Source organism: Aulonocara stuartgranti (genome assembly GCF_965226115.1).
Source record: "Aulonocara stuartgranti genome assembly, chromosome: 23".
Classification (NCBI taxonomy): Eukaryota; Metazoa; Chordata; class Actinopteri; order Cichliformes; family Cichlidae; genus Aulonocara; species Aulonocara stuartgranti.
Genome location: NC_138958.1, coordinates 20,939,458 through 20,966,004, shown reverse-complemented (window position 1 = coordinate 20,966,004; position 26,547 = coordinate 20,939,458). Strand labels below are relative to the sequence as shown.

The 26,547-nt window shown below is 42.6% G+C and overlaps 1 protein-coding gene across 1 annotated transcript; it reads right to left on the bottom strand.

Moving 5' to 3' along the window:
- Window positions 1-240: 240 nt before the first annotated feature.
- LOC309700865 (protein NLRC3-like) lies at window positions 241-12,116 on the bottom strand. Its single transcript, XM_082524749.1, has 8 exons — window positions 11,946-12,116; window positions 8,425-8,519; window positions 8,232-8,299; window positions 6,038-7,829; window positions 4,566-4,739; window positions 3,754-3,927; window positions 2,883-2,929; window positions 241-2,724 (listed from the first exon to the last, which is right to left on the bottom strand). Exons 3-8 carry the CDS (start codon window positions 8,290-8,292, stop codon window positions 2,195-2,197), a joined length of 2,778 nt encoding a protein of 925 aa, XP_082380875.1. The 5' UTR covers window positions 8,293-8,299; window positions 8,425-8,519; window positions 11,946-12,116; the 3' UTR covers window positions 241-2,194.
- Window positions 12,117-26,547: the final 14,431 nt, after the last annotated feature.

Genomic DNA, 26,547 nt, shown 5'->3' with positions numbered 1-26,547 from the left:
AATATCTGTACCCATTACATTTTTCTTCAAGCATGTGAGTCTTGACATAAATATAATGTCATACCACTGTCTCTCCACCTCATATCAGTCCATCATCCAGCTTCCTGCCAGGCTCATGCTGACTGATTTTCATCATTTATATACCTGTCAGACAATTTTTCCACTCAATTTCAATGGTTTCTGTGTGTTTGTGTGTTTGTAGCAAAGAAACTTAACAGGCACAAAGGGTAGAGGCAGGGCTAGAATTAAACATGTCTTTATTAAAGTCAAAAACTAAAAATCAACCTTTAACTTTAAGTAATTACACAATGAAACACAATGTACACAGTGAAACACACAGCTCCAAACATAAACTACTTCATATGTCTGTGAAGGTTCTCAGTCATCCAGGTCATCGTAGTCAAAGGAGCTTGCAAAGAAAAGCGTCTGGACTTCTTTAAGTTACTTGAAGACGTTTCACCTCTCATCCGAGAAGCTTCTTCAGTTCTAAGGTCAAATGCAACAACAACAACAACATAGTCATCCCCTATGTAGCCGGTGTATCAGAAAAACTCAGGAGAGTTTTCTCCAAGCATGACATCCCAGTGCATTTCAGACCCAGCAACACGGTCAGACAAAAACTGGTTCACCCGAAAGACAAAACGCCAAAACACAGACTTAACAATGTGGTGTATGCTGTACAGTGCAGCGAGGAATGCCCAGACCTCTACATTGGAGAGACCAAACAGCCACTTCACAAGCGCATGGCACAACACAGAAGAGCCACCTCCACAGGACAAGACTCAGCAGTCCATCTGCATCTTAAGGATAAAGGACACTCTTTCGAGGATGCCAATGTTCACATTTTGGACAGAGAGGACAGATGGGTTGAAAGAGGAGTGAAAGAAGCCATCTATGTCCACTGTGAGCGACCATCTTTAAACAGAGGCGGTGGTTTACGACACCAACTCTCTGCCATCTATAATCCAGTTTTGAGTTCCCTCCCCAGACGCCTTAACGCCCACTCACATCCTGGGCCATCTGACCTCAGGAATTCGCATGATAAGGTGGGGCCAGGTTTCACAATGAACTCACCCGAAACTCTGGCTGATTGGGACCCACACCCAGTTTCACACCTTGGCTCAGGCGATTAGAGGATCATCAGGGGGTCCTTTTGTCCCTCTGTGGGGGGTTACTCCCACTAGGTTTAAATCTGGGACTCTCCACCATTTGACCTTAGAACTGAAGAAGCTTCTCGAATGAGAGGTAAAACGTCTTCAAGTAACTTAAAGAACTCCAGACGCTTTTCTTTATAAACTACTTCACTTCTTTACATATTTAGGTAGCTGATAACAATTTAATTTAACTCCCAGAAATGTTTAATATCTACTAATACAGACTTTAGCAGGATAATATTGTGACTTCAAGGAATCACTGTTAGTATCAGTATCAGTACAATTACAAAAAGTAGAATGAAAAACAGTTCTGTCATCTGCGTTCATTAAACTGACTTCATGTAATTCATCTTCCCACTAACAGAGTGCAAGAAATGATCATCAATAAAGAGTTAAATGAGATGTTAGTTACATCAGACCTTTTCACATTTATCTGATTAATATTAGAAGTTATTGTTTCTTTCATTAGATTATTTTTAAAAGCAGTAATTTTCATAGAATGGCAGAGACATGAGTGATCATGAGTGATGAATATCTTCAATTCAGTTAGAATTGTTGAATGTCCGTTTATTTAGTCATGGAACATCCACACAGGCTGGTTGTCATTATTTGGGAGAAAATAAAAACAAAACCCAAAATGTCCTCTTATTGTGAAAATCTCCCTTAATTCCTGTCCTGCTTCAATAACAGTAATAATATGTGGAGAAGTTGAAAATGAATTTTTAAAAAAAGAAATAGCAAACAACAACGACAACAACAACAACAACAATGAATGAGCTCAGGCTTGTCTAAGATGCAGAGGAGCTGGTTCTTGACTCAGATTCATAAAAAACGCTACATAATAATATTCACTGTGAAGGTTTGAGTGAAAAAAGGACAAAACAAAATCTGCTTCATGAAATAATCCCAGCTTCCATCTTAAAAGGACTAAAGACAAAGAAGTTGACAAAGAGTCATTGTTTAAAACTTAATTTATCCATGTGTCTGAAAACATGTTTCTGATTGATATACTACACCAATCAGATGAATATACAGGTGTGCTAAACTTCACAAAGACTGACTGAGGAACCAGGAGACCAGAGTGTAAATCCAGGATAAAGAGGTTCAGTGAATGTGGTGTTGAAGGTGTGGAGGTGGATCAGAGTGTCAGAGGAGACTCTGTAGAAGGACAGAGTGCCAGCAGGACAGTCCACATACACTGCTACAGTGTTAGAGACGGAGGAGGAGGAGATGGACATTTCTTTTTTACTGTGACATACAGAACGAGGAGCATCATCAGAGAAGAGCAGACTCCAGGACTGGTCATTAACTCCAAAAACATATTCAAAATCATCTTGTATCCTTCCAGCTTTGTAAATCACTGCTACATTAACGGTTCCTCTACACTTGACCTCCCAGTAACAACGACCAGTCAGATCATTTCTACAGAGCAGCTGATGATAGAAGTAAAATCTGTCTGGATGATCAGGATATGATTGAACCTCCTCCACATGTGCCACCTTCCTGTTGTTGTCAGACAGTTTGAGGTTTGTGTGTACTGTGTTTGTGTCAATTGTGAGTTGACAGGAATCTGATGGAGAGAACAAACACAATCCAGCTGCAGTTATTGATCCATCATCTGTTCATTGATTGACACTTGGATAACTACTAACATCAGAGAAATGAATGACTGATGAAAATGTTTCAGTGTTTTTTGTGTTCATTAATCATATTAAAAAACACACTTACACTTCCTCAGACCTGGTCTCAACCATTGGACTCCAGCAGGCTCCACCCTGAAAGGAAGAGGGGGGTCAGACAAGCACAGTCTATGTGCATGCTGAACATGCATTTAGTGTGTGTATGAAGAATGTATGTTCATACACACAAGGACATTACATTGTTCTAATATGCATACTAGTCCCTGTTAGCTCACAGTAGAGGATTTCTGGACTGACTTAGCAAGAAAACAGTAAGACTGGAAGGTTCATCCAGGAGAATGAACTTCTGTTGGACTCCCTGGCTGCAGAGGGCTCTTGCAATCTGGACAACCCTATGCTTCCATATCTTGGTGCCCCAGCAAACACAGATCGGGAGTCAATTATGGTTACCTCCATTCACGAGGAGGATCAATTAACCAAGCTTGAACCCAGGCCAAAGTGAGCTGAAAACCATCAGCTATGTGTCTCACCAGTTAATGTCCTAGGTATTTCACCAATAGGTTGAGAAGCAAAGAGTCCACAAGATTTTGCCCATAGGAGGTGACAACTCTCCCCACTGGTGACTGATTTGGTCCCCCACATGTTGTCCATCGGAACGAGCTGCCCAATGGCTTGAGGTCTATTACAAATATCTCAAAACCCTTTTTAATCTCACAGGCTTACAATTAATACGTGTGTGTATCTAAACTACAGTTTAAAAGGTCATAGTTTTTTTTTAATTCTATGGCAAGCACCTTAATTTAAAATTCATTTAAGTGTGAAATATAAATCAAACTCACATTGACATTTGTTGTTATTGCTAAACTTGACAAGTTTCAATGAATAGTCATAACACACACACGCATGAAACAGGAAATAAGTGAAGCACTTTCTGCTCTATTAGACATTCTTCCCCATACCTGAGAGCTTCCAGCCTCCACTGTGGATCATTCTGTAATGCTGAAAGCATCCTCGTGCCAGAGTCACCTGGATGATTGTAGCTTAGGTTCAGCTCTTTCAAACGGGAGGGATTGGAGCTCAGAGCTGAGGCCAGATAAGTACAGCCTTGCTCTGTGATCAGGCAGCCCGACAGACTATAGACACAAAACAACAATCTATCTGTGAATACTTCACTCAAGATTTGCTTTCATTGGTTTGCGTTTGTTTTTCACATACAATGTCATACATCCTTTCAATCTCCAATTCAATTTAGCTTGATTTAGAACATGACAATCCTCATAGATGACAACAGTTCTCAAGTAAGGCCTAACAATATTAGAAAGTTAACTCCAGCAACTGGATGAGCCCCAGAGAAAAGCTCTTGGTGATGGTGGGGAGAAGGAATTCTCTTTAACATGCCAGTGTCTCTGGGCCAGCTGTCCAATTTCAAACTACATACTTTGAAGCAGACCTTTAGAAATGCAGTTTCAAACAAGAGATATACAGGCATTGTACAAATAAAATCTATGTGGTACTTTGGACTGAAAGTAACTAACAATAATTTGTCCTAAAGTGTTATACTAAGGAACCTTCAGGTTTAGATACCTTTAACAAATCATATCTTAATATGCTTCTTTTGGCTGCTCTCTCAAGTGGTCACCACAGCAGATGAACCTACATATTTATTTTGGCAAAGATTTTTTTATAATGGAGTTCTAAATGAGTTTGCAGTTTATCCACTGATAAAACTCAGCTTTTAAATTGTTGTGGGTGAAAAAGTCTAAAGCCTGACCTGAGAGTTTCTAGTTTACAGCGTGGATTTTTCACTCCAACAGACAGCAGCTTCACTCCTGAATCCTTCAGGTCATTGTTGCTCAGGTCCAGCTCTCTCACACTGTTGGACTGGGAGCTGAAAACTAAAGACAGAGCTTCACAGCTTTTCTCTGAGAGCTGACAGTCATTCAGTCTGAAAAAAAAAAATCTAATTAAATCACCTTTAATGTTGAATCTGCACAATTAAATGGAAAAACAAAACAATAAATACTGAGGACAAATGTGAAACACTTCAAATTTTCTTAGCAAAAACGAATGAAAACCAATGCGGAACTGGTAGATTTAATTGTACTAGGTTGACCAGTATCCAACTAGACAGGTCTGTAGTGCCATTTGTGACTTTCCAAATTTTAGTATGTATGATGTATGGAGGTAATCGTACACTGAAGTAGCTCAGACAAGCAACAATGCACCTATTCATTTAGTGATTCATTTAGGAGCTTTTGCAGAAGTGACGGTAGGAGCAATGTTTAGCAATCATTGTGTGAGCTGAATGAAAATGTTGTGCTGAAAGTTTGCTGTGTTTTAAATGTTTGGTAACTTAAAAATTAGTATAACAATCAGCATGTGCAGGAAGCCCATGGGGCAGGACTGAAAGAAGATGAGTGGAGGAAGGATGATAGCAGACGACATGGCAAATAAGAGAGATAATGTGTAAGTAATTTTTCCAGGGAGACTACAGCCTATACACTCAAAGGATATTCAACTGTAACTGCAGCATAAACAGGGAAGGAGGGGATGAATGGACTTGAGAAAAATATAGCATGCCGGTGAAATTTATAGTTCTCACAAAATAGAAAACCTGTCAGATAAGAAGAAATAGAGGAAAAAGTGAACAGCGATGCTGGAGGCAGTCATGAATCATTGAGTGAGATGTTACTCAGATCTCACATGGAATGACCAAAGGAGTATGATTCAGTTTGATGGCAGCTGCAAAGGATGTTCAGCCATGGGTGGGGCACTTCTGTATGGAGATGGAATGTTTCTTTGGTTCTTGCTTCCTCTGGAAGCTCCAGCTTACATCAAAGAAGTGAACGTTGCCTAACTGCACCTAAACTCTCAAAACAGTTTAAATTTCTGGTTTAACAGTTTTCTTTTTGTTTTCTATTTTCTCTCTCTCTCTCTCTCTCTCTCTCTCTCTCTCTCTCTCTCTCTCTCTCTCTGTCTCTCTCTCTCTCGCTGTGTGTGTGTGTGTGTGTGTGTGTGTGTTTATCACAATAGTATCAAATAAATGCTGAAACCTAACCTCTGCAGTGTTACGGTTTACTGTCGTAGAACAGTTAACAAATTAACTTTAATTATTTAACTTCTGAATACAAATTGTGCCAAAGATAGAAAGTGATGCCAACACCAGTGATGCACCAGTGAAAAAAATAAATCACTGACTCAAATTTATTTTAAAACTTAAGGTATGAACACACACTCACTTACATGACTTTTTTGGAGGCTTTGACCACAGGCAGCAGCCTCAGAAGAGCTTCCTCTGAAGCAGAGTATTTCTTCAGGTCAAAAACATCCAGATAATTTTCTGATGACAGTAAGATGAAGACTAGAGCTGACCACTGAGCAGGAGACAGTTCATCTGTAGAGAGACTTCCTGAACTCAGGGACTGCTGGATCTCAACCACTAGAGAACAATCATTCAGTTCATTCAAACAGTGAAACAGGTTGAGGCTTTTCTCTGTGGACAGGTTCTCATTGAGCTTCTTCTTGATGTACTGAACTGTTTCCTGATTGGTCTGTGAGCTACTTCCTGTCTGTGTCAGCAGGCCTCGTAGGAGAGTCTGATTTGTCTGAAGTGAAAGACCCAGGAGGAAACGAAGAAACAAGTCCAGGTGTCCATTTGGACTCTGTAAGGCCTTGTCTACAGCACACTGGTAGAAGACTTTTTGCTTGTGTTTAATTCCAAACAGTTTAAATGACCAAGATTTCTTTTCTTCCAGCAGATTTACTCCGGAGTTGATGAAGGTCAGATGGACATGAAGAGCAGCCAGAAACTCCTGAACACTCAGATGGACAAAGCAGAACACCTTGTCCTGGTACAGTCCTCTCTCCTCTTTAAAGATGTGTGTGAACACTCCTGAGTACACTGAGGCTGCACTGATATCGATGCCACACTCTGTCAGGTCTGATTCATAGAAGATCAGATTTCTTTTCTGTAGCTGATCAAAAGCCAGTTTTCCCAGAGCCTCAACCATCTTCCTGCTGTCTGGACTCCAGGGTGGATCTGTCTCCGATCCTTCATCCTTGACCTTCTTCAATTGGACTTGCACCATCATGAAGTGGATGTACAGCTCTGTGAGGCTTTTAGGCAGATCACTGCTCTCATTATTTATTGTAAGAGAATCCAGAACTGTAGCAGTGATCCAGCAGAAAACTGGGATGCGGCACATGATGTGGAGGTTTTCTGATAACAAGATGTGGGAAATTATAATACTGGCCTGCTCCTCATCTCTGAATCTCTTCCAGAAATATTCATCCTTCTGTCGGTCATTGAACCCCCTGATCTCTGTCACTATGTCAACAAACTGAGCAGGGATCTGATTGGCTGCTGCAGGTCGTGTGGTTATCCAGACATGGGCAGAGGGAAGTAAATGGCCCTTAACTAGGTTTATCAGCAGCAAATGAACTGAGGTGGCCTCTCTAGGGTCAGTCAGGATCTTGGTGTTGTTGAAGTCCAGAGGAAGTCGACACTCATCCAGACCATCAAAGATGAACACAACCTGGAAGTCTTCAAAGCTGCAGATTCCTGATTCTTTGGTTTCAGTAAAGAAGTGATGAACAAGTTCCACCAAGCTGAAAGTTTTCTCTTTCAAAAGATTCAGCTCTCTGAAAGTGAACAGAAATATGAACTGGATGTCCTGGTTGGCTTTGTCTTCAGCCCAGTCAAGAGTGTATTTTTGTGTTAAGACTGTTTTCCCAATGCCAGCCACTCCCTTTGTCAGCACTGTTCTGATTGGTTCTTCTCTTCCAGGTGAGCCTTTAAAGATCTTGTCTTGTCTGACTGTTTTTTCTTGCCTGTCTGATTTCCTGGATGCCATTTCAATCTGTCTGAGCTCATGTTCATCAGTGACCTCTGCAGTCCCTCCCTCTATGATGTACAGATCTGTGTATATCAGATTCAGAATGGTTGGGCTTTCTCCTTTGGTGCTCGCCTCAAACGCACACCGGAGCTCCCTCTTTAGTTTAGATTTGAGTTCTGACTCACACTTTAGAGGACCATCTGAATGACAAAACAACATTATAAGATTATTTGACAACTTGTAGTCAATTGTTGACCTTCCAAAACATTTCTTTAATTCACTGGGAATCTGTGAGTCAATTAAGAAAGTATTCAGATCTCTTGTTTTTATGCCGTAAATTCATTTTAAATGAATTAAAAAACATCGACACACAGAAACAGTGTCTCATCAGATCCAAGAACCCTTTTCCTCTCTGAAGTATTACTGCTGGTTAACAACCTGAAGCGTATCTGACTTAAAGGAGTTTAAAAGATTCATTGGTAGAAATTGTGAGGTGGCCCTTCCAGCAAGTTCTCTTTGAAAACAACAAGAGCTCTCATCGATCAGTGTATACATGTTTCCGTGTTAATGACAACTCCTCAGACAAACTATTGATATCCTACCTGTTGGTGAAGCCTCTTGAGTTGAATTGTCCATCTGTTTATATTCAGTAGGTTTCTCCATTCTTAATCTATAAAAAAAAGAGAGAAAACATGAAGCACATTAAGTACTGGAGATGTTTTGGCATAGTTACATATTTGAAAAAGCCTACACACAGCATATCAGCACAAAAAGCTAATACCAACTATCACTCACAGTGGTGGAGGGGTGATGGTGTGTGCTTGTTTTGGCCACCTTGAAGTCACTGAATCAAAGTCAAAGTCCAATTCTCAACCTGACCGAGAAGAGAGCTGTGCACAAACAAGTGTCCACAAACATCAATAAACTGAATAAACACTGTAAAGAAGAATTGGCAGAAAATACATAAAATATTTACTTTAAGTTATTACTGCTTAACGTTTTTCTATAAGTTGAAGCATAGGATGTAGTTTTTCACACACTGTGTCTGCATTTTGCCTTATATGACATAACATGTCATTTGATTTTTATCTCCAGTTGTTTTTATCTGGCAGATTTCATAACAAGGTTATTATTTTATTTCATGTGAAGAATAATGACCAACATTATGAAATAAATACCTATGTCATGCAGAATTACTGCATAAATACATGTCATACCAGAGTAATAAACACAATAGTATCATCAAAATACTATGCACACCAAGAAAAGAAGTCAAATTTAATATTTTAGAAATATGTCAACATCTGATTTCAACTTAGATAATCAAAGTATGATTATATTTAAAATATATTAATTTTAAGTATTATAATTAATTATCTTAAAATGGTTTGGATAATTTTAGACAGAGGTTAAAAATATCCACTTTTGGTTGGTCAAACCCAGTTTGGCTGTGTAACAAATGCACCACATGTTGCAACAACCGCTCCAAGTATTGGCACAAACTGTTAAAATTACTTCCTCTTGGAGGAGAGCCAACAGTATTTATTTCGAGTAAGAGGCCTGCATATTGAAACTATATCTGCAGGAGATAACAAATGATCATTTACAAAGCTCAACCTGTCCTCCATCTACCTTTTGCTCTGTGTTTCTACAACAGGCTGACTGATTCAGTCATCCATTCAGATCCAACACAGCTTAAGAATTATAGGCCTATCTCTAAACTCCCATTACTGTCAAAAATTCTGGACAAAGCAGTTGCTGATCAACTTACTGCTTTTTTAGAAAAACGTGACATTTATGACAAATTTCAGTCTGGTTTCCGTAAGTGTCACTCAACAGAAACCGCATTAATTAAGGTCTCTAGTGACATTATGATGTCGGCTGACCCCGGAGCATCCACAGTCATGGTTTTGCTGGACTTAACATTTGCCTTTGACACTGTTGACCATACCATCCTGATTAACAGGCTCCGGGACATAGTCACTGTCAGTGTGTCCGGTCTTGCGCTGGAGTGGTTTCAGTCATACCTTTCCAACAGATCTTTTAGTGTCTTTGCAAATCAGTTTATGTCACACTCTAAGGACCTGACATGAAGGGTCCCACAGGGTTCAGTTCTGGGACCAATTCTTTTTCTCCTGTACATGTTACTCCTAGGACTTATAATTAGGCAGTTCCCTTTGTCTTATCACTTTTATGCTGATGATATTCAGCTCTACTGTTCTTTTAAGCCGATGGAAGTCCATAAAATGTCCTTTTTTCATAAAATGTTTAGCTTCCATTAAACAATATCTTGGAGAAAACTACTTGCAGTTGAACTCTAAGAAGTTAGAAACATTAATTATTGCCCCTGAAAGCCAGATAGCTATAATCAAAAAGCATCTTGGTTCTCTTGGATCATCTGTTCACCCGAGCCTCAGGTATCTCATGTTGTTTTTGATTCTGCCATGTCTCTAGAGCAACACTCTAGATTAATTAGTAACTGTATTTTTCAGCTATGAAATATTTCCAAACTGTGAACTTTTTTTTGTCTAAATCAGAGTTAGAAATGATTACCCATGCTTTTATTTCTTCTCACTTAGATTATTGTAAAAGTCTTTTTCTTTGTTTGAGCAAAAGAAATCTTGACCGTCTCCAGTTAGTCCAGAATGCTGCTGCAAGGCTTTTAACTAAGACACGAAAAAGAGAGCACATTACACCAGTGTTACGCTCATTACACTGGCTTCCAGTACATTTTAGAATTCATTTTAAAATCTTAGTCCTGACTTTTAAAGCTTTGAATCATGACGCTCCTGCCTATATTTCTGATCTTTTAGAACCTCACACTCCCTCTCGCAGCCTGAGATCATCTAATCAAAGGCTGTTGGTAGTTCCCTGAACATGTTTTAAAACCAGAGGTGATAGATCTTTTAGAGCGGTGGCCCTCAGGTTGTGGAATTCTCTCCCTCCATCTCTACGCTGCCTGGATTGTATTTATTCTTTTAAACATCATCTTAAGACTCACTTATTTAGACTAGCTTTTAATTAGATTTGCGCTGTATGTTTGATTGTACCGTATTATGTTTATCTGTTTTATATTATTGTGAAGCACTTTGTGTTTTTTATCCTGTGAAGAGTGCTCTATATAATCAATAAAGTAAAGTAAAGTAAAGTAAAGTAAAGTAAAGTAAAGTAAAGTCATCAGTAAGTGGATCTGCAGCAACAATGACTGAGTAACACTTCTGCTGCTCTGATTCTTGGATTGTACACACACACACACACACACACACACACACACACACACACACACACACACACACACACACACACACACACACACACACACACACACACTGAGTGAGGACACCACCTTGAGAAAGGGTAGGATGGGGAGCTCTAGAGTTTCATAATCAGATAACTCTGTTCTTGCAATAACTGAAAGTTACTGTGACGGTCTGTGGTTGTGCAACTTTGTGCTTTTACAAATGTTACGCAACTTAGTCTATTTTTTTCTGATCTGAGCTGGTGATATGAAATAGATCAACAGCTTTAAAAGTTATGTAACACCATGTATTGTTTTATAACTTCTAAAGTTACAATAGTGTTTTAGGACAAACCTTAAACTTCATTTTCATTTTCAAATCCAGCTGTAACATAACATTGTACAAAAAGTAGCCCGTGAGATTCCCTTAACTCTCTTATTACCCAGCAACTAAGCATCTTTTCAAGTACAGGTATACCTACACTGACAAACAGCACAAAATAGATCCAGAATTGAATAAGTGAGCAAAGAACAGTCCCGATACATTAAAAAATAAGCAGGAGTAATCAAACATGCAGCAAATCAATCAATAGGATAATGAAGCGCAGGTGAAGACAATCAGACAGAGCAGACACAAAAGAAAGCAGTAAAACAAAGGTTTTCAGTAAAACATGAAATAACTAAAAGACAGGTAACACAGGATAATAACAGGAAAGGGACAAACATTCAGAAAAAAATTAAGAAGGTAAGAAAACAGAACAGAAGCATAAAAAAACAAGAACAATTATAAAACAGAGAAAATATGAAAACTGTGAAAAGTTGTAGAGTAGAAAAAAGGAACTATTCAAATAAAACAGAAGAATTTCAAGAGAGTAGAAATTCTCAGGTCTTTAGATCGAAGCTTAAAGGCAGTGACAACAAACAACAATGGACTCCTCACACATTGGTGAAAACTAAACACACACTGAAGTGGATGTAAATGTCAGTCGCCTTCAGCCCACATTCACAGGTCCAGCTCTGACTCCCTTAACATGAACTACAGAACTGTTAATGAGAAAAACAAAACTGTCTTCATTACCGTCACATGGAGCTTCCCCCGGAGACCATCATCTGTAACACCGAGTTCTGGCAAGGGAGGGAGGCTAAACGTTATAATAAGGAAACACCCAAAGAGGCATTTTTGGGGGAAGTTTTGCAAAATCAGTCCATTTAAAATCTTGAAATCACTGTTTTGTTACTGAAGGTAGTTTAGTTTGAGTTGTTTTTGGCTGAGCTGTGCCCTTAATCACTGATGTGCAGGAAGCAGGATACACCACTCAAGATTTCGGTAAATCTTGGTTTATTTTCCACAAATCAACCAATCAATAAAAAAAAATAAAAAAATGTTAAAACCCACAGGAAACACAAAGAAGCAGAAAACACTGTAAATATAGATGATTTTTAGACTGTAATTCTGTTTTGTTTTCAAGTTTAATTGACTTGGAAAAAAGTCCAAATGTAACACACTTCATCTCTTCCAATTACAGGTATGTAGGAATATTTACAAGAATACCAAAGTTGAGAGTAACATGGGAACATTACTGTTATCCACCAAATCAATTCAACATCATAGGAAATAAATGAAAGTGTCTAAATATGTAAGGAAAGCCAGTAATGAATCTTAGAGTGTAGTTTTACAAGAACAGAGAGACCAACCATCAACTTCGAATCAGACACATTTACAATTAAAGAAGATGTTTGTTAAAATTATTTTCAATCACATGGTGGAGAGAGGCAGCACGGTGGCACGGTGGTTAGCACTGTTGCTGCACAGCAAGAAGGTCCTGAGTTCAATTCCACCATCAGGCCGGGGTCTTTCTGTGTGGAGTTTGCATGTTTCCCCCGTGTCTGTGTGGGTTCCCTCCGGGTACTCCGGCTTCCTCCCACCGTCCAAAGACATGCAGCTTGTGGGGATAGGTTAATTGGATAATCTAAATTGCCCCTAGGTGTGAGTGTGAATGGTTGTCTGTCTTGTGTGTTAGCCCTGCGACAGACTGGCAACCTGTCCAGGGTGTACCCCGCCTCTTGCCCTATGACAGCTGGGATTGGCTCCAGCGACCCTGAGAGAGATTTTCTTTGTTCTTAAAACAGGAGAGTCTCGCCGTAATGTGCCTTGTAGTCAGGCTCAGGTTTTTTTTATGTGGACACTGAAGAATGAAACTAAAAAACTGGCCCTGCTGCTGCATTCCTGCTACATTTACTGACTGACTTTAAACACACTCATATTTAATAAATACACCGCATGAAAGTTTTTAGCTATTTCCCCCAAATTGATAACATTCACAAACACTAATGTTGCATGGTTTGGTAAACCATTCCAGATGATAATAGTCACATGCTTAAAATGCCCTGTCTTTGGATTTGGAGTATTGCTAAGCTTTGTACAGGGTGGGCCATTTATATGGATACACCGTAATAAAATGGGACTGGTTGGTGATATTAAAGTCCATTAGTATATGTGAGGGGGCAAACTCCTCAAGATGGTTGGTGACCATGGTGGCCATTTAGAAGTCGGCCATCTTGGATACAACTTTTGTTTTTTCAATAGGAAGAGGGCCATGTGACACATCAAACTTATTGGTAATGTCACAAGAAAAACAATGGTGTGCTTGGTTTCAACGTAACTTTATTCTTTCAGGAGTTATTTACAAGTTTCTCTTTGTTTACAGCCATTGACATGTCGAAGAGGTTAACACGTAATGAGCAGATCGAAATTGTGTTGATATCTGGTGAACGCAGTAACTGGGTCATTGCAGCAGATTTCAATGCAAGACACCCTATGAGACCACCCATCTCCCATTCTACAGTTAGCAAACTACTTGCTAAGTTTCGTGAAACTGGTTCAGTGTTGGATTTGCCAAAATGTGGACGCAAGAAAACTGTCACTAATGAAGGAACATCAGTGGCTTCATTCAGCAAGAGCCCACAGCGTAGCACTCGCCGCATGTCACTGGAGAGTGGCATTAGTCAAACATCCCTTCGGCGGATATTAGCTACTCACAAATGGCACCCTTACAAACTCCAGCTACTGCAGCATCTCAACGAGGATGACCCAGATCGGCGCACAGAATTTGCAGAATGGGCAAAACAAAAATTGGAACAGGACCCTCAGTTCACGCAGAAGATTTTGTTCAGTGATGAGGCAAACTTTTATGTGAATGGTGAAGTTAACAAACAAAACCACCGCTATTGGTCTGACACTAACCCACATTGGATGGATCCCTCCAAGACTGTTAGAACAACAAAAGTGATGGATTGGTGTGGTATATGGGGTACAACAATAGTGGGTCCATTCTTCATCAATGGAAACCTCAAGGCCACTGGATATTTGAAATTGCTACATGATGATGTGTTTCCCTCTTTATGCACTGAAGCTGGCACGTTCCCTGAGTTTTTCCAGCAAGATGGTGCACCACCACATTATGGGTGCCAGGTCCGAGCATTCCTAGATGAACAGTTTCCTGGAAAGTGGATTGGTCGTCGTGGGCCAGTTGAATGGCCCCCAAAGTCTCCCGATCTGACCCCCTTAGACTTTTATCTTTGGGGTCATCTGAAGGCAATTGTCTATGGTGTGAAGATACGAGATGTGCAGCACCTGAAACTATGGATACTGGATGCCTGTGCTGGCATTTCTCCTGCGGTGTTGCTATCAGTGTGTGAAGAGTGGGAGAAGAGGGTTGCATTGACAATCCAACACAATGGGCAGCACATTGAACACATTTTATAAATGGTCAGAAACTTGTAAATAAATGGTAAATGGCCTGTATTTGTATAGCGCTTTACTAGTCCCTAAGGACCCCAAAGCACTTTACACATCCAGTCATCCACCCATTCACACACACATTCACACACTGGTTATGGCAAGCTACATGTAGCCACAGCCACCCTGGGGCGCACTGACAGAGGCTCATGAAAGAATAAAGTTACGTTGAAACCAAGCACACCATTGTTTTTCTTGTGACATTACCAATAAGTTTGATGTGTCACATGGCCCTCTTCCTATTGAAAAAACAAAAGTTGTATCCAAGATGGCCGACTTCTAAATGGCCACCATGGTCACCACCCATCTTGAGGAGTTTGCCCCCTCACATATACTAATGTGCCACAAACAGGACTTTAATATCACAAACCATTCCCATTTTATTATGGTGTATCCATATAAATGACACACCCTGTAGAACACCTGTGCTGAAGGGTGAAATACAGCATAAGATTAATGGGTTAGTGAGGTATGTTGAGGTTAATATTTTCTTTTTACTTGTTAGATCACCATGGCAACTAATGTTGACAGTATTTCTTTAATATAATGAGACTTAGCAAACTTAGCAAAGACACACTGAAGAAACACAACTGATGTAAAATCCAGGATAAAGAGGGTCAGTGAATGCAGTGTTGAAGGTGTGGAGGTGGATCAGAGTGTCAGAGGAGACTCTGTAGAAGGACAGAGTGCCAGCAGGACAGTCCACCTACACTGCTGCTCTTTTAGAGACAGAGGAGGAGGAGGAGATAGATGTGTATCTGTTATTGTACCTTACATAAAGAGGACCATGATCAGAGCAGCTCAGACTCCAGGACTCTCATTTTTAACAAGTACAACTTCTGATGGGATCACACATTAGTGTGTCACAGTAACATACAGCATGCAGAATCAAACTGTTGAGTTAATCACTTTACCTCTTGTTCTAGGTTTTTGGTCATGTTTCTTTGACTTCTTGTGCTCTTTTGCTCTGCCCTTCTTCTTCCTCTTCTTACTGTCTTCATCTGATGAAGTTGTACTCACGGAGGAGTCAGAACTCACATCAAAAGACCCATCAGAGGACAGTGAAGGCATGCTCAATACCTCACTGGAATCCTTCTTTTGAGAGAGCTAGTAAAACAGTTAAAAAGACAACACAGACAAAATTACTCATCAGAATGCTTATGTAAGTATTCAACCAGAGGAAATATGTGAAAAGCTATGTAATGTTTTTAAGAGTGGAATTACATGTTGCTAATTGCTCCTTTAGATAGTCCCTTTCTTTGGTGAGCTCATCAATTTTATGCTTTTGCCACTCTAGCCTCATCTTATAGATCTCCAACTCTTGTGATTTTCTTCTGTCTGCCAGCTGTGCAGTTGGGGCAACAGTCACACCTAGAGAAAATTAAAAACAAAATGAGACTTAGCTATAAATAAAATTAATAAAACAAATAAATGCACAAATACAATTATAATACCAATGTACACTTTGTAGAATTTAAATAACAGCAAAAGCATTGCAGTCATTAATAAATAGCCTACAATGGTAACATTACAAACTATATTTAGTTATGGCCAATTTGACTATAATTATATATTAACGCATTTCAAACATAGTGCATTAGATTGTATAATGTAGAGCATTTAGTGTGAATTTATATTGCATAGACATGCAGCAAAGTAGGAAGTAAGGACTGAGAAACTAAATTACAGAGAGCACAATCAAAAGTTACAGCCCAGAGTAACACCAAAGGCAATAATCCTCATTTAATCCGACTAATAAAATAAACTGCACAGTGTTTTTCCCGGTATCCAAAACTTAAATGTAGCTAAACGCTAAGTAGATGTCCTATTAGCAGCTGAAAAGCTACCTGCTAATAGGCGGTGGGTGCAATGACTGTAGAAAACATGGATGATGATGATGTGACAGCTCCCCAAAAAGTATAGGTTATAAACCCCGCCTCCTCCATGTTAGCGGATGTGTCACGGACCCGGCTCTGGACGACTCGGGGGGTCCGTGAGCAGTGTGGTTTGTTGTTGTTATTGTTATTATATTATTATTATTGTTATGATTTGGTGATGTGGGTGTTTTTCTGCACAATGCTGTGTTATTCTGTGTTCCACTCATTATATGTATAGGCAGGGTGTGGGTGTGTATATGTGTGTGTCTGCGGGTGTGGCTGGAGGATGGAGGACAGCCACCTGCAGGCCTAATGGGTGTGGCCCTGCGGGAGGACTGGCCACACCTGAAGTTCCTGCCACACACCTGTTGCTGATCAGGGCTCATCGGGGGAGCTTTAGGAGAGTGTTGGAGCTCCCACCGGCGTGGGATCATTGCGTTGTTATCCCAAGTTAGTGTGTGTCAGCGTATGACAGTGCAGTTCGTGTATGCCCGCGGGGATCAGTGCTGACGGCTGTTTCTGTGGTTTTCCTGCAGGCGGAAGAGTGGACCAGAAAGGCAGCACGCTCGGGGTGTGCGGAAACACGACAGCGGGGAGCACAAGCACAGACGTCAGAGGGGAGCACACACACGGGAGTCTAGGGAGCAATGGGGATGTATTGTGTTTACAGCTTTCACTGTAAATAAAGTGCACTGTTTGCATCGCAGAATCCTGCGTTTTGGGTCCTCATTTCCCACATCCCCACGGTTTGTCTTGGCAATCCCTGACAGAATGATCCCACCAACCACCATGGACCCAGCAAACTCAAGAGCTGTCACGAAGGAGGGATCGCTCGCGTAGCTATGGGATTACTGCCAGAGCGTAATCCAGGCTGTAGATCCACCCAAGAGACACATACAGGTAGTGTTTTTGGACAATTACCTCTCATCCACTACCTTCACCGCAAACTTTTTGGACATTAACAAACTTACGTTATTGGTCACTAGTTTAAGGGATAGCTCTAGTTTTGAATTATTTGGCTTGGGTGGCCTGAGCAAGGAAAGTCCGGCTGCTCTCCTAGAGGCTCTAGCCGCCTGGTTTTTCATGCATCGGCGGTGGGCTTTCCCGTTGATGCTTGCGGCACAATTGCTTGACCCTCCATTACAGAAGAGATGTCGCCCTCGCCATCATCACCCCATTACGCCTCCACCCACTCCTGCGGTTTTGGCCAGTCAGCCTGCTCATTACTGCAGTGGGTAAACCAGACTCAATTGTTTCAATAAATCCTGTCATTGAAAATCAAAACACAGATGAACAGCAGAGGACGGTTTCCATACACACGGCCCCGCCTTCACGGAGGAGAAGGCGTCCTCGCAAGCAGCGTTCAGCCATATCTACACTCGCTCCTGTGCTTGTTGAAGATTCAGGACCAGCGGCTCTGGACGCCACAGTGAGTAAAATGGACTCTGCCAGGGTTGTAAATTCCCTCCCTGTGAACATGGAAATAGAGACTATAGCCGCTACGGCAATTAACAATGGAGAAACTGTGAAAGGTGTAACTGAAACCCCAGTGGAGATTTTTGGACCACCGACACATGAATGTGGCCTGAGTCCTAATTCTGGGGCAGAATTTTGCATAGTCAGCCCTGAAGTAGTTAGCTCAGAGTCGGTGGGGTCAGACACTGTTTGCTTTACCTCCAAACACTCAGAGAATGTTCACTCTGAGACTGTGAGCTTGGAGCTAGGGAGCTCAGAGCATGCAGACCCAGATGACTTTTTGGCCCAGTCTGGCCACATGGAGACGGAGGTTCTCCCCAGGGCTTCCCCAGAGGCCGAACTGGAGGCCTCAGATGCTTCTGGACCCCTGGAATTTGTTGAGCCAGCTGTAACATTGTCATCCTCTCCACCCTTTGCACACATCCTCTCCAACCCTTTGGTCCTGGCGTTGCAGTAAACGCCAGGACCGCCTCCTACAACGCGGGTCTCGCCACTGGCGATATGAGCGCCTACAAAGCGGCCTCATACGGCGTGCGGCGCGCGGTGATAGATGCCAAACGCCGGTAATGGGAACGTGTGGAGTCCCACTTCCACCAGGGCGACACACGGAGTATGTGGCACGGACTACGCACCATTACGGACTACAAAGCCAGGGACACTGCGCCAATCAACGCCGACTCTGCATTCACCAACGAGCTGAATCAGTTCTACGCCCGTTTCGAGGTTAGCCAGGCGGCTAATGCTATCTACCGCCTGACTACCGAGGACAGTGACGTCATCAGCGAGAGACCGGTGACCAGCATCGCGGAGCATGACGTCCGAGCGGCACTGAGGAGAGTGAACACAAGGAAAGCGGCGGGGCCAGACGGCATCACCGGCCGTCTGCTGCGCTGCTGTGCTGACCAGCTAGCAGGTGTGTTCACTTACATCTTCAACGAGTCCCTGGTGAAGTCTGTGGTCCCCACATGCTTCAAAAGATCCACCATCATCCCTGTGCCCAAGAACAGCAAACCCTCATCCCTGAACGATTACCGGCCAGTTGCACTGCCCTCGGTAGTAATGAAGGTGTTTGAGAGGCTGCTGAAGAACATCATCTCCTCCTCCATCCCAGACACCACAGATCCGCTGCAGTTCGCCTACAGATCCAACAGATCCACAGAGGATGCCATCGCCCACGTCCTACACACCACTCTCAGCCATGTGGACAAGAAACAGGGTAACTATGTGCAAATGCTGTTTGTTGATTACAGTTCAGCGTTTAACACAATAGTGCCCTGCAGACTGTTCACAAAGCTGAGGGATCTGGGACTTAACAGCCGTCTGTGTGCATGGGTGTTGGACTTCCTCACTGGCAGAACTCAGGTGGTGAGGGTGGGCAGGTGCTTCTCCAACAGCATCACCATCAACACAGGAGCACCTCAGGGATGTGTCCTCTCGCCACTGCTCTACTCCCTCTACACTTCAGACTGTGTGGCCACCCATGGCTCCAACACCATTGTGAAGTTTGCTGACGACACAGTGGTGTTGGGTGCCATCTCCAACAACGATGAGACGGCCTACATGGATGAAGTGAAGAATCTGGCATCGTGGTGCCAGGACAACCACCTCCAGCTGAACGTCAGCAAGACCAAGGAGCTGGTGGTGGACTTCAGAAGGGGTCAGCACAGAGACTACAAGCCCATTATCATCAATGGAGCTCCAGTGGAGAGGGTGCAGTCCTTCAAGTATCTTGGTGTCCACATCTCCTCAGACCTGACATGGGCTGCCCACATTCAGGTCCAGACCAAAAAGGCTAGGCAGCGCCTGTATCACCTACGACAACTGAGGAAGTTCAGGGTCTCTCCAAAGATCCTCAGGATTTTCTATACAGGCGCTGTGGAGAGCATCCTCACACAGAACATGACATCGTGGTTTGGGAACAGCTGTGTGAAGGACCAAAAAGCTCTCCAGAGAGTGATCCGTACAGCAGAATGCTGCTGCAGGATTGCTCTCCCCCCGCTTCAGGACACCTACACCAGGAGATGCCGGACTAGAGCAGCGCAGATACTGAAGGACCCGTCCCATCCTGGCAACAAACTGTTCCAATTTCTGCAATCTGGTAGAAGGTTCTGCATCATCCGGGCAAGGACAGAGAGACTCAAGAGGAGCTTCTATCCCCAAGCCATCCGGGCCCTAAACACACACACCCGGCCTCTCACATCATCTATAATTGACTGAGACAGGACTCTTCCAGACACTAAACCAAGGCACAATGTACATTTCAAATTCCTTTAATTTTAAATATGTCTATATTGTCTATCCTGTAAAATAGTCAGATGTCTATTCTTATTAATGTACAGAATTCACCTGCTTGCTGCTACTACTGCACATTCACCCAATGTATATACTATATATATATATATATACATATATATATATAATGTTCTTCCTCTACACCACCCCCCCCCCCCGAAATTTTTTGCACATGTCGAGGAGCGTGTCAGGCTACATTTCACTGTGTGTTATACTTGTATAACTATGCATGTGACAAATAAAGAACCTTGAACCTTGAACCTTTCATGTTAGCCATATCACCCTCAACTCAGTCTGCTGCTCAGCGTGTAGTTCAGCTGTCATCTGTTCCACCATCCACATCCACTACTCTGCCACCACATCCACCGCCTGCTGCTGCCGTGTCACCGCATCACCGCCAGATGAGGAGCTCAGTGTGCTGGAGCAGGAGCTCGGCAAGCAGGAGGAGCACACACCGTCGGTAGAGGAGCTCGGCGAGCGGGAGGAGCACGCTCCGCCGGCAGTGGAGTTCACCAAGCCTGAGGAGCCTGTGTTGGCCTCGGATGAGCTCAGCAAGTCAGAGGGACCAGCACGGTCACCACGTCTACGTCCGGCGCGGCCACGTCCTGCATGGTCAGCACGTTATGGATCGTGTGTCATGTTACATTGTGGCTCACCGGAGCGGCAGCACCGCTGCTGCCGGACCCATGGCAGGCTGCCAGAGCTGCGCCGCCGCTGCCACCATTGGACGTGTGGATCTGTGGCAGGCCACCGGAACCGTTACGCCGCTGCTGCCAGACCCGTGGCAGACCACCAGAGATGCAGCGCTGCCGCCACTGGATCAGTGGCACCAGAACCTTAGCTAAGGACGGTAGTTAAAGAAGCCACATGTGCTGTCAGTGAAAGCTGCAGCTGTTTTATTGATAAAGTTAAAGACAAAAAGTCAAAAGGATTAATCATCCATGTAACTGTGTCACTATATATCAGCATTAACAGGACCTCAGTTTGGTGTTACAGAGCTGCTGATCTCAGACCTGCACAGATTCTGTTTTAAACACTTGATGTACTCCGCTGCATGAAGAGCACATTTCATTTTCTCTGACACAATTAAATAAAACCTGATGAAGGTCAAAGGTTGTCACTTGTATGTCAAACTACAAACTGGTGATCTGGAATTCTTTCACAGTTTTCTGCAGATAGTGTGTTATTTACCATAAATTGATTCAGAGTTATTCTTACCAGGGTAACCAGAGAGGATAATATATTTTAAATATATAACTTTCTACAGGACTAAATATAATATCTTTATGTAAAAGTCCGGAGCCTCTGGGGAGTATCCGAGTATTTATAACATTACACAAACCAAAGGTCTCCATCACAGTGTTTATGAAATGCTGGGTTTATCTATCTTCTGGAGCAGGCCTACGAAGGAGTGCTGAAGATTTCCCTGTGTGGGAGCTGCTGGTGAAGATCATGAGTCCTGCTTGATCAATGCGATGAGCTTCTGTCTTCCTGGTGTTTCTTAAATGAAGCCTCTCTCAGTGGGTCAACAGAACTTCTGGCACAGGACAGCTGTGATGAAAGAAAGTGAAGAAGTTTCTCCAAACCTCTGGACCCAGGAAACCCAGCTTAGTCCTCATGGTCTCTCTCACTAGTTTCTCCCCAGGGTGAATTTAGCTGTTGATATAATATGGACTCTATTATTAATAAATGAAAAGAACAAATTAGACTACACTACTGAAACCTTCTGCTACTGTTTTTAAAGATTCCATGTTACCAGGCTGTAGACGGCTCTGAAGATTTAAACAGTTTTAGATCCATTACACTCACAGTCTTAAATGTTAAAGTCTTAAAGGACAGCATTATATTTTTGATATTAATAGTAACTCTGGGCCTCTGTGGAGTGTGCAGCTGATCTCATCGCTGTCTAAAAATGGATAACAACACCTAAGAAGTGCTGACTTATTCAATAATAGGTGTGCAGCATCGCTAACTAGCTAGCAACAAGCCTCCAACACAGTACATATCCTAGTGGGTAATCTAGCAAACGAATTAACAACAGAGTGATTTTAGATATTTTAGAACTATAAGATGATAAGCTGTGTGTCTTTTTTATAACAGTGAATTATTAGTTGTATTTATCTTAATTAAACGAGTCGTCAGTCGTGGTAAACCCATCAGCAAAAAACTGGAGCAGACAGGCTACGTAAAAAGTGTAGGGGGGCGTATTTGCGGTCATGTCCAGCGGGTGTGTGGGTGCCGGGAGCGTGACTCAGTCGCTCCACCTCAAGTCACTACCGCGCAGAATCTGGCTCCAAAAATGCAAGATGACAGCCTCCACAAGAGGGATATTTTGGCTTCATTTTTGCACAATGGGAGGAGGTGCTGTCGTGTCGTCCATGTTTTCTACAGTCATTGGTCTAAAATGGAGGTTGTTGATGGTAATGGCTCTGGTGCGGCTAGTTAGCCATGGTAAATGCTGATAATCACATGGCTACCGGCGAAAATAACGGAGGAAATCAGGACGGTAAGCCAATTTCTGTCTTAGCGCATTTGCGCTGCTATGTGTTTTTGTGATCTTTTTTGCGGCTCATTCTGTGAATTTTGGTCAGAGTGTGCTGAAATTTGGTGTTTGGAATTGGTGATAGCTCTGGAACGTAACCAGCCTTTCTTTAGCCGGTTAGATGAAGTCTAAAGAATTTCTGGTACGGTTTTGTTGTTAAGCGGACCTGTGCGCATTTACGTAACTGCTCGTTTAATCTAGCTTGTTTTCGTTGTGTTTGGTGGTTGTAGAAAGGGTTTATATGAGATTTTAGCAAAGAGTCAGAGGTTTCTGTGGATACCACACATGTCGGGACTTATATTTCTGATCCCGTGTTATAATCGATTAAACGTGATCTCCTCCTTTTTCCCCCCGGTACCGGGGCCGTGGGGCTTAAGTGAACATGAACTGATGGAATCCATGAATATGAAACATGTTTCTCAATAAAAGAGACAGACATGTACAGACTGAACTAGCTGAACTATCTGAACTATAGAGCAAAACAATAAGCTAACATGGGCATAACTTTAGTAAAGAATTCATCTCAGACAGCACCCTCCAAAGGACTGTAGCATCAGTGATGGGAAGAGGGAGGTTACAGATGGCCGAGAGGCAGTCATGGAGCATGTGCATTTTCAGGTGGTTGTTTTCATGTCTGCTGACAGCCAAGCAAACACTTCAAAAGCAGGACATTCAGAGTTGGAGAGTCAACCACATGCAGTACAGTGAATTTTGTGTAAAAATGTACTCAAGGTCTCTGCTGGCTTCATGCAACCATTTAGCTAATGCTAGCCAAGTTAGCTAAGACTAAAATGTTTAGACCACGGTGTTCTGTTGCTGATGGCCCTTTGTAAGATAAAGTAAGCTGTTATGTGAAAGTTTATGGTAAAATATTCCATGTCATCATCTAAACGTCTGACTCTGTCTTATTGTTTCATTGCATAGTTAATTGTTGTTTTCACTTTCTTCTCACAGTCAACCATCCACATGTGAGGCTTTCTAGGAGCAAATTGAAAATCAAGGCTGCAGTAACATAAATGGTATAGGCAAGTCTGTCCTTCACCCCCTATGTTTCTCCATCTTTCCCCCTCAGAAACAATGCTGTTTAGGAGCTTAAAAATGTTTACAAGTTCTAACAGTGAATCACTCAGAATACAGATTTTTCCCCCATTGTTTATATTAGAAGTAATTACTATTATTATGCTATAGCTATTATGGTGCTTACAGGTGTAATAGTGTATAGTGCTATATAAACTAGATAACTCACATAAAACTTTTTCTTTGCATTCCTTTTTGCTACAAAGCTCTCATTTCTTGTCATCTTGATATTATAAATCAGCCACACCCCTAATCAGTTTACTGGAGCCAATCCCAGCTATCATAGGGTGATAGGTGGGGTACACCCTGGACAGGTCATCAGTCTGTCACAGGGCTAACACACAGAAACAGACAACCATTGACACCTATGGGCAATGTAGAATTAGAATTTTATTATTATAAACTTTAAGTAATTTCAAACCCCTTGTAGTCCCACACTTGGGATATTTTGTCTTCTGCATTTAACCCATTCACTCGGTGAATCAGTGGGCAGCTACCAATCCAGCACCCGGGGAACAGTGTGTACCTTGTACGGTGGATTTGAAACCCCGACCTTCTGATTATGGGGGAACCACTCCACCTACTGAGCTATCCCTGCTCCCTGCTTTGCTGATTATTTTAATTATACTTAAATTTCGAGGAATTCCCCTGTGAAAAGGTACACTTCAACCACAGCAAGATCCTTGTTAACTTAATTCAGTACAAAGGACTAGATGTTACAGTCCCTGATAATGCATTGCTTTAGATGGAGAGCCTTTTGAGGGATGACTGTTTGGCAGCAGCACACATTGTTGTGTGCCTCAACTTTTGGTCTTTTACCCAGGCTAATCTGCCATTTTCCTTCCTTGGTCAGGTTTAGGGATTAGAGATCTGATCTAGATTATAATTGTAAAATTTGGGACACATCGTCAGTAGTGGACCTTGGCTTCATCGGGTGTTTCGGCCATTATCACTAGACACCCTCATCAAGGAGGCCCTGCCAGGGCTGATCAGGCCCTGGAGTGTGTCACTGGTTTATGTTAAATTGTTATTTCTCTTCTTCTTTTTTCTGTTTAGTTTCCTACAGTTTATTTTCTATCTATTCACTGCAACTGAGAAATAATACTTACCACGTTAGCATTTATGGAGCCTAGCTTCTTTAAAGGGATAGAAAAGGTGATAGAGAAAAGTAAGACAAAAGGGACAAGATAGGAGAGAGCAGAGAGGAGAGCCAGAAGGGGGGCGCCCGATATGGCTTCCCACACCTCCCCGCCGGATCGGGCTGTACACTCTACCTCCCCACTGCCTCCCAGAAAAGGGAAGAAGAGCAGAGGGGAGAAGAGCAGAATATTTCTTTTGTCTCGCGGTTAGCTGACTGCCTTAGCTGCCCGAGTGATGTCAGCCCTTTTTAACCATAGCCAGTAACTGGTCCTCTCAGCAGTGTTAGCTAGTTCTCTTATGGCCTGCCATTGCGCCTGTCCTCTGATCCCAATCTCTCTAAAGCTGGACATACACTGTTCGATTTTTTCAGTCACGTTATTCAGCTATTCTGCTCAAACTGCACGATTGACTCGCAGGGGTTAGAAGTTCGCAGGTCACGATGCAGGGTCTCACACTATACGGCCCGATGCTCTGATGCGACCTGAGTGCTCACACTGTGCGTCCTTAAAATGAAGGTTATAACAGAAAATCTGTCGCTCACTCTCCCTTTCTCTCCCTCGCTGTCTTTCACTCACACAGAGACACCACCACCATCAACTTTGCTAAATTGCTAATGAAAAACATTGATCATGCAGTTGTGATTGAGCAGCAACAACTATTTTCACAGTTGTTGTGATAATTTTGTGAGGCCACATCGAAAAGGCTCAGATGAGCTTTCCAAAGTTCTACAAGTTGTGCTTCCATCGCTTGTGCCCAGATCACATGCTGCACTGCTGTGCTACTCCGTCTTTTTCGCCGACATTTATGTGTTTGTGCGTGCGCAGTGTGAGCGGCTGCAGTGACACCCTTACGACGGTCGGGAGGATTTCAAACAGAGACCAAGCGATTAATGATCGGGAGCTGGTCGTAAGGTGTTAATTGCTTCTCGTTACCCCACATATACTACACGATGCACGACGAAGACCAAACTTGGGCCGATCACCAAAACGGTCGCACGACTCAAAAATCGGCTCGAAATGGGCCAAAAATCGCACAGTGTAAGCCCAGCATAAGCATTTTTGGTGTTGTACTGGCAACAAAGCCCCTGCACCCCACTTCCACCGGGTGCACCTTGATGTTCCAGCCTCTATCCTCTACCTCAGCTGCCAAGTTGGCATACCGCAGCTTCTTACACTCAAATGCTTCCTTAATTGCTTCCTCACATGGTACCGTCAGCTCAATGACGTACGCAAGATTTCAGGAGTTAGACCAGAGGACGAGGTCTGGTCGCAGAGTTGTTGTTTCGATCACTGTGGGAAAAATTAGCCTCTGATCCAAGTCCACTTGCATCTGCCAATCCCTGGCAACCTTCAGCGGGCCCAGGTCTGGGGTTGAGGGGCTTGTCCTCGGCTTGGCTCCTTCCCGGGCAAATGTTGATGAAAACTGACGCTCCTCTTGATTCATGAAAGGTGAGCGTTAATGGATTTTCTTTTGCACT